Here is a 16,636-nt window from a genome sequence, read left to right as displayed (position 1 = left end):
TTCACATGGACAGAGAATGCAGTGAATGTTGATCAGCTGTTCCAGCTTATCAAACAAGAATGCCGTCTTTTTTTTCTTTTTTTTTAGCTTCCACTGCATGTCACAAGAGTTGAATAGAGAAGTGGTCACTAGACAGTGATGGCAACATCTTTGTCGAAGTCACATGCTCCTATAATCAGGCTAACTGCCAGGAGCACTCATTGTGTTATATAACTGTTGACTTTACTGTTGCTGATGGCTCAATTCACACCAGCACATTTCTCTTTTAAGATATAAAAAATAATTGTATATTACATTTTGGGTGATATCTCATCATATGGAACTGTTTCCCTTTACTTTCAGGTTAATAGCATGTGGAGCAGTAATGCGTCCGTACGTCGAGGCCAATATATCCCACAAGTCCCACACCACCATCAAGTACTTCCTGAAAATGTGGAGCAGCGTCAGCGAGACGCTGATCTTCATATTTCTGGGTGTCGCCACCGTGGATGGACCTCACTCATGGAACTGGACCTTCGTCACAGTCACCGTCATCCTGTGTCTGGTGGCTCGCGTTATGGGTCAGTGCTGTTGCATAATCTCTCACAATGAGTAATGGCAATGCTTCCATGCGCGAATGTCAGGTCAAATGAAGGGGAACATTGAAAAGAGTGATTGTTGTAAATGCATGGATTTTGGTGATTAATTCAGATACAGATTTCTACTTGAAGTAATTAATAGGGGTTTACTTTCAATCAAAAAATCACACAAGTTGTTTGGTATTTAACATAAAGATAGATTCATGCATTAAATGACACTTTGTAGTGACTTAGAATGTGTCGTTTGAAAATAGGAACCATAAATTCATTATGTTTCATCACGCACACACACACAGCTGATGATGACTTCCATGCTGATTTGAGTTTGTCACAAGTCATCCTGCTGGTGATTTGTAAAGTGAGAGAGAGAGAAGCAGACAGACTGAAGAGAGAGGCTGAAATTGAAAGAATGATGAGCTGCGTTAAGTCGTCTTTAACTGACGTACTCAGCCTCAGGAGCTGAGCGTTGATCAAGCTTCCTTCAGCCAGAACCTACCTTTTTAATTGAATTTTATATTTGCCACATTCTTACATATGGCACCTTTAATTATAGTATCAAACTATTTTCCATTTATTAATGTATTTATATATCTGATTTTTAGATCATCCTATTTAATTCATCTTTTTAATTCTATTTCCTGTTGGTGAGAGTTTCCTTTGTCTGACACTTTTTAAAGCAGTGTTTCCCAACCCTGGTCCTCAGGGAATGTGGCCATGCCATGTTTTAGATGTTGCCCTGCTCCAAAAAAAAACACCTGATTCAGATTCAGAACATTCATTTTGATTTTTCTTTTTTTAACAAAAGTTGAAACATTACATTTTTGAAAAAAAAAAATATATATTTTTTTATTTTACTTTTTAAAGACAAAATTGAAAAATCAAATTTTTTGAAAAAAAAAAAATAGACAAAAGTTAAAATTTTTTGGAAAAAAGAATGGCAAAAGTTGAAAGTTGATCTTGATGATGAGCTGACGATTTATTTGAATCAGGTGTTTTTGGAGCAGGGCAACATGTAAGACATGGCACGACTGTGTTCCCTGAGGACCAGGGTTGGGAAACACTGTTTTAAAGGTTTGTTTGCAGCGAAGGAAGTTTTTGGAGGAGCTTGAATAGCAATGATTCCACTGAATAAGCCTATGTGCAGAGTAGGTGTTGTGGAACACACACTCTCTCTGAACTGCCATGTAATTGTTAAACACTACACTGACACTACAGATTTAGTTGTGAGGTCGTGGAAGGTGGAGATGCACACAGTTATTGATCAGTTATGTCAAAACAAATCCTGCGTACTGTAGCCTTTTAAACAGCATTTCCACTCTCCAGGCAGGCGCTTGTTTCCATTTATATTGCTGTGATGTGAAACCCATAGATAGCTCATTAAAAATGCATCAAGTCTGCGAGTGCAGATTGATTTTTTTAAAGAGTCAACAGTGTCCAAATATGGAGCAAATTGTTTTAGCAAGAAAGAAAAAAATGTATTTTCACACAAACCATCCATCCATTCATTATCTACTGCTTTATCCTCCACAGGAGGGCAGTGGGGGGGTGCTGTGCTAATCTCAGCTGACATAGGGTTATAGGCGGGGTACACCCTGGACAATTGACCAGTCCATCACAGGAACACATATAGAGACAAACAACCATTCAACCATCCACTCTCACACCTACAGTCAATTTAGAGTGTCCTATGTACCCTCAGTATCTACTGATACCAAAGACAGTCCAATACAATCTTTTTACAACATTTTCTTCATTCAAATTCAAAATACAGAGGTCTTTTAGGTTTCATTTTCTGACGTAACTGGCAACCTGTGGTTGCTCGGCAGCTGAGACTCTACTGACTGCAATGATTGGGACAGTGAGTTTATTTAAATACAAAAATGTAAAATTAAGGTGAATAACTATTTTCAATTAGAAAACAGTAAGAAAATAAAGTAATATCAACTTGATTAAGTCCTGATGGAGTGTGAAGAACAAGAACATCATGTAATGACTGTAACAGTCTGCTTCACATGTGACAGTGATAGAGCTCACAGCGCTGTGGCATCTGCAGGTAAATCCACTGTCAGCCCTGGTGCGCGGTTGTAAACACTCCGTGGTATTTATTGCCGACCTTGTCGTCTTCAAACATAATTATGTCTTAACAATAAATCCTGGTTTGTTCAGCGCGTCTAAAGTTATCAGCGATGACGTCATCGAAGACGAAACTCCTCAAAATCACTGCCTTCAGAAATCTCTTCGCTGTCAAAGTCCTCCATGTTTGCGCAAAGTAATTTCAAAACAAATGTCGCGAGGAACCCTCATACCCCCCGAAAATTGACGTATCCGCTTCACCGGCGTCAATGGGTTAAATGAAAGTCCACATAGCTTAAATAAATCAATGCAGCATGGCAGATATGCACATTCTTCTCCTTTGTTCTTTTTCCGATGTAGTGATTTTAATCACTCTCATGCCTTCTTGAATGCTATTTCACTCTGATATGTTAAATCAACTCCCTAATTGTGTAATCTCTCTTAGGTGTGGTCGGCCTGACCTTCATCATCAACAAGTTCCGTATTGTGAAGCTGACCACCAAGGACCAGTTCATTATAGCCTACGGTGGCCTGCGAGGTGCCATCGCCTTCTCCCTCGGCTTCTTGCTGAATCCGCAACATTTTCCGATGAGAGAGATGTTCCTCACTGCCATCATCACTGTCATCTTCTTCACCGTCTTTGTTCAGGTATGAGAACATCGCTGTATATTTATTAGGTTGTCCAGGTATGAACTGTGCAGATATGTATATATGTTGTTCTAGAAACATCAAGTATGGTTTTGCTTGCATCGTTCTGTCATTTGCATCTGTCTATGCTGGTGTGCAAAAGCCCCAGCTGGTTTATTGACCTCTGCCAGGAGGTATATGTTTTCGCCAGAAGTTTGTCTGCCTGTTAGCAACATAACTCAAAAAGTCACAGAGTTTGGAGGATTTCGATGAAAGTGATTACATTTTGGGTGTGATCCGTAGACGCTATCACTATTTTCATCGCTATTTTGTGGAGGTCTGCGCTCTCCGAGTGCTTCTTGTTAAAAAGTATGATGGTGGGTAGGTGAGTGAATTCATGCAGCAGGTTTTATTTTTTATTTCCACTGTGCGCTGCATCCCCTCGGTGCTTTCAGATAAACTAGTCTCCCGATAAATAAAAACGTGGAAGAGATTTCTGGGACCTGAATTTGATCGTGAGCGGCATCGATGAAAATAAAACCTGGGAGACGTATATGCCTTCTCGCCACAGGCTGGATTAGAAGCATGTTTTATTCATGCCACTCAGTTCAGCATTGGCAGTCTGACGCTAAAAGTGATGCAGCTAAAATGTGTGTCCAGTTAAGATTCTGGATTTCTCGACTTGTCTCGAGTGGTTATTGTAACTGTATTTAATAGGATGATTTATGAATTATGTGAGATAATCATCATCACACGCAGAGAAAGATGTGCTTTGTGTGCTTTCTTTAGAATAAACAGGAAGTATGCAGGTTCCTTTGATTGCCATCCACTTCAGGCTATTTCACATGTCTTTAAATAGCAGAATGATGCAGATACACGCACACTGGTTATAATCATACTTTGATTTTGTATTTTTTTTCAGTCCTATTGATAAACTAGAAAGTTCTCAAGAAACTATCAATAATATTTGAATCTGCACCAAATTTGACCTGCTCATAGACACTGTATACCTGGTTTAGTGTTTCCCTGGTCCTCAGGGAACGCGGCCATGCCATGTTTTAGATGTTGCCCCCTGCTCCAAAAATTTATTATTTATTTATTTATTTATTTATTTACAAAAGTTGAAACATTACAGAGCCCCCTAAGTGACATGAGAAAAAAAATGACAGAAAAAAATTATTTAAAAAAACTTAAACTTATCTTAAATCTCTTGTGTTTCCAAAAAAATATGTAAAAAAATTAATAAATTTGAAACATTATTATTATTATTATTATTATTATTTTAATTGAAACATTACAGACAAAAAGTTGAAAAATATGACACAAGTTGAAATCCAAGCTTGTTTTTATTTGAATCAGGTGTTTTTTGGAGCAGGGCAACATGTAAAACACGGCACGGCTGAGTTCCCTGAGGACCAGGGTTGTGAAACACTGACCTCGTTTCAAAATTTACATTAAAATGCCCTATTTTGTAATATTTACTTTAAAATGTACTTGTTTCTTCCTAGGGTTCCAAAATTAGAGAAGTGTGTTTGTTGTCCCCCTTAATGTTCATAGTTTCTGTACATTTGAATATCTCACTGTCTCACTGTGAAGTCACAGCAGAAAAAACATATAGGACATACAGTAAAAAGATCAGGCATATAACATACATTACATACTTTGTTATGCTTTGTTTTGTATAAGGTGCAGATGGCTGAATGTGTTATTGCATTTCATACTTTTGAATCTAGTTTGAAATGATGGTTGAGTGGGTGTGTGTTGTCCTGTGATGTTACATGTAGGATGCTGCCTAACCCTTTTTCTTGGAGTTTGTAGACCAATTATTTTTTTGTCAGTGTTGGTTATCTGAAACAGTTTGTTGTGGGTTTTTAAAGTAAACAGATGGAGCAATATAGCAACATGGGTTGTACAATGCTTGTATACAGTAATAGAAGTAGGTGATTGATTGCCGTTTCCTGTTGTGTGGTGATAAAAAGTGAGTTATGTATCAATTGTGAGTCCAAGGTACCTGAAATGGTCTACTGTCTCTACTGTGTCATTCCTGATGATGAGGGGGAGACGGGGTTGTGGGTTTCCAAAGACTATTTCTTTTGTTTTGTTGACATTGAGGTTCTGCTCACAGCATTGGATGAAATGAGAAACTGTGTTGTGACATTTCTGAATTGAGCGCGTGCCTGTGAGGAGGCCAAGAATGGCTGTGTCATCCGCATATTTGAGTAATATGGTGGTGGGTGAGGGGCTGGTGCTGTCATTTGTGCACAGTGTGTATAGAAAAGGGCTCAGGACACAACACTGCAGGGCTCTGGTGTTGGTGAGGAGAGCAGGTGTGGTTGTTGTGCCTACACGGATGGTCGTCTGCTGTCTGTTGGAGAGGAAGTCATGGAACAGATGCATCAGGCAGAGGGGCGTGGAGATGGCGCAGTTTCTGGATCGTGTTGAAAGTAGAACTGAAAATCCGCAAAACAAGATCCTGACGGAAGTGCCAGGGGAGTCCAGGTGTTGAAGTGGAGAAGATACAGCAGATGGAATCCCATCTTGCACCATCTCAGTTGTCTCCTGACGTCTTCCTCTGAGAAGGGGGCTGGTTCGTTGGTTACTGAAATGCTTGCATGCTCTTTTGATGGATATAATCATAGTTTTTCTTGAGAATATAATTGCCACCATGTAAGCTACTTTTTAGCCAGGTTATCTCGTGTATCAAAATAATAATGTGCTTTACTCTCCATCATACAGACATAGTTTTAGTGATTCAGGACTAAGGCCGTATAATTAATCACAAAACAACTGAAATCGCAATAAACAAAAACCAAAGACACTGCAATTATTTGACAAAGGTTCTGATAAGATTTTTTACAGACAAATGTCAAATTTAAATTATAATACAGTAGGTCAGTCACACTTTGTGCCAATTGTTTTTGTAAAATAATGTACTGTATGTCCACGGAACAGTGCACACGCAGTAATATTATAGTTGTGTACTATGTTCATCTCACTAGAAACTGAATGCAGATGTGACAACTTTAAAAAAACGTCTCACCCTCTGATGAGAGATTGACAGCAAAGACAGCAGACTGTGTGCAAATCTGCTGAGTTTGTTCATCAGCTGTTGAGAGATTTGGAAAACGTGTCAGCTGTTGAATTGTGATCGGCTTACACTTGATGTCGGTGAATGAACGCACGATGGCCTTTTCTGCTTTGTGACTCAGGATCTGATGTGCTGATCATCTAGAATCATTATCAGAGTACATGGAGACCAGAGAGAGCTGCTCTATTTTTTGGTACATGAATCTGACACCTAGAAAGGTCATAAGAACATCACGGGTCCAAGTTATTATTATTTAACTCTCCCAATAGGATAAAAGCCTATTTCTGTCTTCAGTTCATGTCAGGATAGTGAATATTGTTTTGTTCTCCTCACTCCCTTTGCAGGGCATGACCATTAAACCGCTGGTGGAGCTGCTGGCAGTGAAGAAGAAACAGGAGGCCAAGCGCACCATTAATGAGGAAATCCACACTCAGGTAAAATTATCCCCACAGCCGCCCACAGCCTTCACCACCACAAGTGCATGATTTCTTGCCGCTTAAGACGTGACATTGATACGTACAATGTCACAAGGCTTCAAACGTGTTTTGAAACACAGTGTTTTCCACATCGATGAATATGAAACAGGTTCGATTGATAGATTTATCATCTTCCTTCTTTTATCAGGCTAATGTTAGTTAACCCCCTGCTACGCAAGACATTCTCACTTCCAGCGGTGGCTTCAGAAATACTACAAATGTCACAAAGAATATCATCATTCTCGAGCAAGAAACAAATGATTACTAATGTTTGTCCTGGTGTTACATGTCTGACCTTTCTGTGTGGAGTGTTTGTGTTCTCTTTATGTGTGTGTGTGTGTGTGGGGGGGGGGGGGTTCCAGGTACTTCAGCATCCTCCCGCTCTAACACATACAGATTGGGGATCAGGTTAATTGGACACTCTAAATTGAGCAAAGGTGTGAGTGTCACCCAATATCAGCCGGCTCCAGCTCCCCCCACACAACCATCATTTGGGGGATAAAGTGGTAGAAAATAGAGGGAAAGGGATGTTATTTCTATATCATCCATCCACCCCCAGTACTGAGTTTATCACATTTTAATTGCTGCTTCCACCTACTGGCTGTATGGTGGCACTACATCTCTGGTTCAGCATCATGAATGACAATAGACAGGACCGGCCCAAGCAAGAGAAAAGTTTGGATTGCTGTAGTTTATTTAGAATTTTTCTCACCATTTTTACCAAAGCTTTTTCACGGTTTTTACATAGTTGTCAGATGTGATTATTTACCTTTATATTTTATTTATAAACCATTTTTATTACCTTGTTCTGGGTGCATCTGTTGATTTACGTTATTATTTAAGTATTTGTTTATTTTATTTAATGCTGTGTTTTTTTCTAAAAGTCAAATATTTGTATTACAGGAGTGTATTTTGAAGATTGTGCACATTTTTAGATTTTCAGACCTTAATATCTTAATATTTTATTTATAAACCGTTTGGTTTTATGTATTGATTCTCTGTGTCGCCAGTAGGGGGAGTTGCTGAGTTTGCCAAATATTAATTGAAAGATTTTTCTGTAAGTTTGCAAATCTCGTGTCAAACAAAAAGTTCTGACATTTAGTTTGACAAGTGTATTCGTTTTCATCATAAAACAATTCACAACTATCTTCCTGCTCCCGCTTGTATATGATACAGCCCTTTAAACGGCTAAGTTGTCATATATATGAGTGTATTGTATATGAAAACCCAGAGCATATGAACATTTATGACAATACAGAGCTTCTGCTAATTTGTTAGACAGTTTAATGAGTGACCACAGTGGTCAACAATCCCTGAGTGTTTGAAGCTATTAATACAGCTTAGATAGGGACACACACACACACACACACACACACACACACACACACACACACACACACACACACACACAGGCTTTGTGACTCACCAGTGCTTGAGGCTAGAGAAGCACAATGTTCAAAAAGCTTCTCCTTCACTGTAAAACACCAGTGATTAGAGCTGAATACACAATCCAACTGTTACGCAGGCTGTGAATTAATGCATTATATATTTATTTACTTTTGGCGTCCCAGTGTTTCTGTTCAAGCATCTTCCAAAGATTTGATTTGTAGCTGGGAAGACAACTGATAAAGGACATGGACTACAGTATAGTTAATACTGTATGGTCATATATAATATAACATACATAATACATAGGACTAATTATATTACAGTATGATATAGTATATTATACTATATCATACTGTAATATAATTAGTACTCATAGTGAGTGTGGTGTCACCATACAGCCAATGAAAGCTACATGCACAACATTATTGTAAAAGCTTAAAAGGTGCCATATGTAAGAATGTGGCCAAAAACAGTTACTACATTCAAATTCAAAATACCGAGGTCTTTTAGGTTTTGTTTTCTGACTTCGTAACTGGCAACCCGTGGTTGCTCGGCAGCTGAGACTCTACTGACTGCAATGATTGGTAGACGGCGGTAGGTGGCGCCACATGCCAAAACATGATTTCAAAACATAAACATGATTTGCAGTCTGCAAAATATATTTTTTAATGCAAATATTTTGTCTGTACTGTTGTTGTTGGTGAGTTCAGTTTGTTATATGAACATTATTCCTGAGTCTCTGTGACATATTAGGAGGATTTTATCATTTATTACATAATGCACCTTTAAATCATATGCCCGTCCTGTATAATTAGTAGTAAAAGTAATTTTGTGGAAGAATGAGATAAAACAATATGAATAAGCATCCTTTTTTAAGCACTACCTGTTTTTAAATGGAAATGTCAAACCAAAGAATGGAGAAGCTCCACACTTTTGACCAGTACATAATATATACTATTATATATATACTATATTGTAAATATAGTACACTCGCTAATCCGTGCAGTGAAGGAGAACCTTTGTATTAATCAGCCTCTTCTGACTAAGCAGAGGTAGATTCTGTGGCCCTGCTTAATGACCTGTTCCCATAGCAACACTGTTTGTCAGGCTGTCATCTGCAGTCTTAGTCAAAACACCAGGGCGACCTGCAGGGCGAGCAGCAGTATGAACAACAAATGCACTCCTGCATTTATCTGGTACTTTGTTGCTGTGCTGTCACTGTTAATAAACACCATCCAATCAATCACCGGAGGTCTGCTGCTGATGCTGCTGCTGCTGATGCTGCTGCTGCTGCTGCTGATGCTGCTGATGCTGCTGCTGCTGCTTTTCTCTCCATTTTCATAACTAGTCGCCTGCTGTTAGCGTGTGAGTGTGTGGCATCAACATAAATGATCTAAATTGCTTGTATTTTAGTCACATAACATTGCAGCAGGTATAACATGGACTCCCATCAGCCTTGTATATCAGATCTTAGATTCTAGATTCTTCCTCCTCCTGATGCTGTGAGTTGAACAGCATTTAATTGTGATTTTCTGTCATCTTTTAAATCCCCAGTTCCTTGACCACCTACTGACTGGGATTGAGGACATCTGTGGACACTACGGACACCACCACTGGAAGGACAAGTACGGGTTTTCAGTGAATTGACGTTTACAGCTTGCGGACGATCCACTAGAGAATTTCCAAGCTGCAGTGTTTTCATTACTGATTAATTGTTTCAGCTATAAAACATCTAATATATTGATAAATGCTTAACGTGATTAACCTCTTCATGGTTGCCCCCAGTAGCGTCAGACGCAGCGACAAAAGCATCATAAAACCATGTCTAACTTTAACAAACACAGACATGCTGCATACCCACAGAAAGGTCAGAAACTCAGCTAAAAGCTATTATAAACCATTCTTATGTTGACGGAACACAGTAAAAACACAGATAACCCTAACCCAAAATGCAATATTTTTTTAGGCGAGAGAAAAAAATCCTTGTGTTCCATGTGCATTTACTCTGACACAGTGGCATCTACAGTGAAACTTACACCTCTGGTGGAATCTCACAAGTGTTATCTGTAGTTTGATACCAAGATAATCCACATAGAGCTTGTAACTGCAGAGATTTACTCTGTTTAGTTTGGGCATGTCATTTTAGAGCAGGGACTCCAAAAAGAGGGTTAGTGAAGAAGAGGTTAAACATGCAGACTCACACTCAGTGAAACTTTGAGGAAGAAAATTGATTGTATTATTATTATTATTTTACTTCTACTTAGTAATTAGCTTAGATTGTTCTCTAGAAACTCATTCATTATAGAAACATTTTCAGGCCGAATGTGCTCATGATTCTAACCCTGCGTGATTATAAATGTGCCGTTATTGCTCTCAGTGATTAATTAGCCAATTTAGCCAAATTGTCTTGTACATGTGCACTTTGTCCAATCTCTCTCTCACTCTGTGTCCTGCTCTTAACCCTAATGCCTCGTGTTTTTCATCTGTCACTGCTCTGCTGCTCTCAGACTGAACCGCTTCAACAAGAAGTACGTGAAGAAGTGTCTGATTGCAGGCGAGCGCTCCAAGGAGCCGCAGCTCATCGCCTTCTATCACAAGATGGAGATGAAACAGGCCATTGAGCTGGTGACGAGTGGAGGCGGAGTCAAGCTGCCGTCTGCCATTCCTTCCACCGTTTCCATGCAGTGAGTATTGAATAGATGCTTCTCCCTATTCAGTGCAGCTGGAATCTTAATAGACCAATTTGTCCACTCCATAATATTAGTTATGTAAGTTAAGAAGAGTACTAAAAACATAACAAATATCCCTTCAAGGCACATTTAGAATTGATAAAGTTAATGAAGGACAATCATGCGATTAATTGCAATTTAATATTTTAATCAATTTACTACTAGGCCTAATTTAAATATTTGTACAGAAAGATTAAAACAGAAATTAATCCATTTATTTCTCATTTAAAATTTGCATATACAGTGCTTACTTTTAGGGAATAAAATAAAAGTCTAAATTAATTTCATAAGTTGAATTAAAGTAATTCGCCTACTTACTAAAAAACTAAACTAAAAACGCTTCTCCTTTTGTTCTGATTAAAACTTTTTACTCAGGCCATGTGTAGTTTATCCATAATATATGTGTAGTCTGCCCCTATTTGTGTGAGTTTGTGTCACAGCAACACAACGTGTTTGTCTGTTTTAACTTTCCACAGTCTGTCGACCATTTCATATCAACAAACAAATCTCCCTCTTAAAGCCACAATATGAGCAACTCGCTCTGAGACATTTGATCGACACAGTGAAATATTGCGATATTTTTTTTACCATATCATTTTTTAACGGACAGTTTATGGATTAGCATTAAAAAAACTTTTGAAAAAACTTTTCAGTGTTTTTCCCAACCCTGGTCCTGGACGTGGCCATGCCATGTTTTAGATGTTGCCCTGCTCCAAAAACACCTGATTCAGATTAAACATTCATTTTGATGTTTCTTTTTTTAACAAAAGTTGAAACATTACATTTTTGAAAAAAATAAATAAAATGTATTTTTTAATTTTATTTATTTTCCTTTTTTAAAGACAAAATTTGATAAATCTAATTTTTTGGAAAAAAAATTGACAAAAGTTAACAAAATTTTTGGGAAAAATGAATGACAAAAGTTGAAATATCACATTTGAAAAGGGTAAGTTGACAAAAGTTGAAAGTTGATCTTGATGATGAGCTGACGATTTATTCGAATCAGGTGTTTTTGGAGCAGGGCAACATGTAAAACATTGCACGACTGTGTTCCCTGTGGACCAGGGTTGTGAAACACTGCACTAGATGATGCCAAACGCTCACTCTCACTGGAGCTGTTGTGTGAGTATATCGCATCAATATATGATTTCGGAAATAGTCAGTGTTCTGCAATTATCGTGATAATATCGTATTGTCTCTGGCGAATCCCGCCCCACCTAGATAATAAAAACTTAATAAAATGAAACTGTTAAACATCTGATTCTCATAAAAGATGCATATGCTTTCCCAGAACTAAACATGACAGCCTTGAGTTGTTGTTGTCGTCTCCAAGATTTAAAAACTCAGATTAGTCGGTGATATTTTTCCCGCATGTTTCTCAGGAACATCCAGCCAAAGAAGCCTCCCATTGCTAAGTCTGCAGAGAGAGTTCTGCCACAGCTGCCTAAAGGCCGCGAGGAGGAGATCAGGAAGATCCTGCGCAGCAACCTTCAGAGGACACGACAGAGGGTAGAGCTGAGATCACTGCATCATTAGCTAAAGATGTATCCTCTTGTATTATGATTAACTTAGAGTATAAAACAGTTTACAATGATGAAGTACCGCTGCCACATTACTTTATATTGTATTGATTCTTCTTTTTTTCATTATTAAATCAGTTGCACTGAACTTAATTTCAAGGGACAGAACATTTTATTTAAGTTTTGCAACAAAGCAGAATGATTAGATATATTCATGTCATTTAACTTTCACGTGTCTTTTCTTCTTCTGTCTCAGCTGCGCTCCTACAACAGACACACTCTGGTGGTCGATCCATACGAGGATGGATTCAATGACCTACTTATAAAGAAACAAAAGATGATCGATCTGGAGAAGAAGGTACGATTATATATTCGTCTAACTTAAATCATGAATTACCAGCTGCTTGGTCACAGCATGATCAAACATATCTTGATTGTTCAGATTAAAAGAGGTTACAGAATAATTCATATCAGGATAATGCATTAGCAGTGGGCCATAAACAGTGTCTTGCAGTTTGGTTTATGACAGACGTTGTCAAAAATACTTAAAGAGATAAAGAGCAACTTTTCTAATTTCCTGACGAGTCACCAGCGGCAAAGTCATTCAGCTCCAAAGATGATGTGTGTTCTAATTAGAGTCCACCGTCAGTCACCTAAATTAATTTTCTCGACACAAACAAGTGCTGATTTATTTGGACGTCCCACAAACTTTGAGTTAATCAGGCTGTAATTACATAATGCAAATAGAATCTTTTTATTTTGCTTTAATGGAATGTGCTGCAGGCCTCTGCAGACTGAAGAGGATTTCTACAGAGACCAAGAAAAGCAACACATCATTTTAATGAAGCGTCTCCAGATATTGATTAATGGGGTTTTTGCTGTTCTGTTTAAAGTTTGGCTGCTGCTCTGCTTCCCAAAGGAGAGAATAAGACAGAACATTTATTTCTTCTCATTTTTCTTTCATCTGAGCTCTGTATATATTGATTGTAAAAATGTCTAAAGAAGTTTTTTTTTTGTTTTTTTTGCACGGCAGTTGCATTTCGATCACACACAGAAGGCTAAGTTGTGCCATAAACGATCGATATCCTTGTGTTTTCTCAGATAAAGGAGATGAATAACTACCTGACAGTGCCTGCTGCTCCTCCCGATTCCCCGACAATGTGCAGAGCCAGACTGGCCTCAGGTAAACGCATCTGTCTCAGCCAAAATGCTGAAAAACGCTCTATTTCCACCACCATATTATTACTGTCAGGTATCACGTGAATGGAGAACTTGATTGAACCCGCAGGGATCGGTCTGTATATTTTGCGAGGCACACAGTGAACGCTGCTGTAGGAGGCGCTGCTGTTCTACGCAGCTGTTTCCCCACTGATGGGTATATGTTTGCTCATGTGAGCCGGCATGTAAACCAGTGTGTGGTTTCATTTTAGGGAGAGATACTGATTTCAAACCTGCTCAGCAGCAGAAAGGAAACAGAGTCTGTGAAGGTATGTAGCGAGTGTAGAGAAAAATCTATTTTTAAGTTGTTATAACGCAGTAGCAAGTCTAACATGCATGCTCCAGTCCTCCTCCTTATTAACATTCATATTTGTTTGTTTGTTTCATAATGAGGGGATGTCATGACATGATTGAAGAGGCCACATTTCAAAGGATTAATTACAGCCAAGAAACAAAGATTATAGTTAAGCATGTTACACGTGGAAAGTCTCAGTTTTATTGTTGTTTTTTGTTTCAGTTTTTTGCATTAAGCGATAGTTGAGGGTTTTTTTCAAGAGGTAGGACCAATTCCAATTCCTATCTTAACCCTCAAGCTCAACCCTTAATCTTAACTGACCCTCAAAACCAAGTGTTGAGGGTTATTTTGTCACTTAGTAATGGGACACCCCTTAAATGCAGATACGTCTTCAGACTGTAGGGGGCAGAATAACGCCAAAGCTGCGTCCAGTCTGTCAACTCCAAAAAAGAAGAAGAAGAAGAACACATTTACGTCAGGATTATTTATTCTGATCCGTTTGTCAGTCAAGTTATTAGGTTGTCAGTTAGTTATAAGATGATACTCATACAAATATTCAGCTGACAGTTACCACACACCACGACTTATTGAAAAGTAAACCACACCGGCCGACTATTGACAAAAGATCGTAAAATTAAAAAAATTAATGTTTCGCAACAATGACGTCAGTAATCCATAATCTGGGCCTAAACTAAGATATTTTTTATATCTATTAACAAAGAAAATACTTCATTTGTAGCGTACTCGTTTCGCTGCTTTCAGCGCCATCTTTGTCATATCAAAACACGCAATGCATTCTGGGTAGCCCTTGCTTCCAAGGGTGGTCTTGAAAAAATCTCAGTATTGAGGGCGATACAGCCCTTAAACTTGACCCTCAACTTAATTTTTCTGAGAATCAGGACAGAACTTGCACTAGAGGGAGAGCATTTTTGAGATTGAGGATTAAGATTGAGGGTTAACAAGGAATTGGAATTCACCCATAATGCGTCATTGTCAAGTGTCAAAGCTGACTTTGTGCATGCCGCCAAGATGCTGCTATCGCCTGAAACAAACCAGCCTGAAACAAAACAGACTCGTCTCAAATCACCAACTGTTTAGGAATCTTGAGAATAGCTCAAGCAAACGTTGTGTCACATCCTAAACAGCTCCCTCCTCTAACCAAAGTCCATCGAGAAAATGCAGGGATCCTAAAGTCATTGAATCAATAGCAGCTGAACTCCTCGACTCCAGTTGCTATTGATTCAGTAACATTTGGAAAACTCTGACCTGGATGAATGAGAATCTACACAGACAGTTTTACGTCATCATGGCACATAGGAGTTGTTGATTCCCTCCTTCCTCCATCAGTAAGATCAAACGTGTGTTGTGATGTTAAAAATCCTTCATTCAGATTTTCCATATTGAAAAAAACTTGCCAAATGAGGCAGAAGTAGACCAGCAGCTCCCTGGTGACTATCAGCTAAAAATGCTGATTTTCCTTATGGACTTTGATGTGGGGAAAGTAGGCTGTGGACAAACTGAAGTTTCCAGGTGGAAAAGGCTTTTTCACAGCAAACACATTCTTAAGATTAAGACTTCAGCAGAGATTTAATCAGGTGACTCTTTTGTTGTGAGGCTGGTTTTCAGGTTTTTTTTTCCCCATGTCATGTCTGGGGCTCTGTAAATATTCACAAAGAGCTCAAACCCTGCTCTTGTCTAGTCTGTGTTGTCACATCTTCCTTTTACATTATACGCTCCTGCACGCTGATGGAATGACTGAATGTCAATAGTTTATTTATTTAAGCGAAATTCATCGTCTGTTCTGTCAATAGACCCTCAAGCCTACAGCATGAAGCCAGCGTCTGGGAACGTACCAAGCATCCAGGTGGACCTGGCCTCTCCTCAGTCTCCAGAGTCCGTCAACGTAATCGACGAGTTCAAACGGGCCAACAGGGACGAGGACGACCAGGGTCTGGTCATGAGGCCTCGCCATAGACCAGGTGGACATGACAAGAAGAACGAGGAGGAGGAGGAAACAGGGAAAGATCAGCAGAAGCTGATGAGGTGTCTCAGTGACCCAGGTCCAAGTGCAGAAGACGACGAAGACGAGGACGAACCCTTTCTGCCTTAACACGAGCAGACGCAGAGGGGTCGGGCGACAGGAGGCTGCTTCACTGCTCTAAGTCTATCACTTTGGTTCAGAAACCAAAAGAAGCCAAAACTGCTAATGCTGTACAAACAGAAATTAGAATCGGAAAAGAGACTGAAAATAACAAAGAGAGCCATTAGTTTGTTATTATCATTGCTCTTTATTTTTTTAGACGGGGATGTGAACAGATGTCGCTGATAAACGGAGCGACTGTGGAGTTTATGATCGATAGTCTGAGACATTCAGCAAAGAACTATGCATTACCAAAGGACTGTTTTACTGTCAGACAATGTTGTTTTTACTTTATCTTTCTCGATGTCATCGTCCATCTTATTTTTGTCCATGACTCTAACATATTTGTTTTACCTTTACACCGACATTCTCTCATACATGCAGTTTTTACATTCTTTCTTTTATTATGTTGCTGGATTTTGCCAGTTGAAGCTAGTTTTACCATATACTGTATATATATGTGTGTGTAGATATATATATATCTACACACATATATATATATA

General features: G+C 38.8%; 1 protein-coding gene across 1 annotated transcript in view; it reads left to right on the top strand.

The window, feature by feature from the left end:
* The window catches only part of slc9a1a (solute carrier family 9 member A1a), a gene marked incomplete at both ends in the record, with an annotated part of 34,075 nt that extends 17,972 nt beyond the window's left edge, over positions 1-16,103 (top strand). Inside the window, 10 exons of the mRNA XM_083888757.1 lie at positions 343-560; positions 3,097-3,299; positions 6,711-6,800; positions 9,786-9,856; positions 10,739-10,915; positions 12,343-12,469; positions 12,737-12,838; positions 13,582-13,663; positions 13,911-13,967; positions 15,805-16,103. Coding sequence (XP_083744883.1) covers positions 343-560; positions 3,097-3,299; positions 6,711-6,800; positions 9,786-9,856; positions 10,739-10,915; positions 12,343-12,469; positions 12,737-12,838; positions 13,582-13,663; positions 13,911-13,967; positions 15,805-16,103 — 1,426 coding nt within the window. The remainder of the gene's footprint in view (positions 1-342; positions 561-3,096; positions 3,300-6,710; positions 6,801-9,785; positions 9,857-10,738; positions 10,916-12,342; positions 12,470-12,736; positions 12,839-13,581; positions 13,664-13,910; positions 13,968-15,804) is intronic.
* Between the last annotated feature and the right edge of the window lie 533 nt (positions 16,104-16,636).

This window comes from Microchirus variegatus (assembly GCF_963457635.1).
Source record: "Microchirus variegatus genome assembly, chromosome: 1".
In the NCBI taxonomy this organism is placed as follows: domain Eukaryota; kingdom Metazoa; phylum Chordata; class Actinopteri; order Pleuronectiformes; family Soleidae; genus Microchirus; species Microchirus variegatus.
The sequence above is the reverse complement of the archived record's forward strand: the minus strand, read 5'-3'. Positions and strand labels throughout refer to the sequence as shown.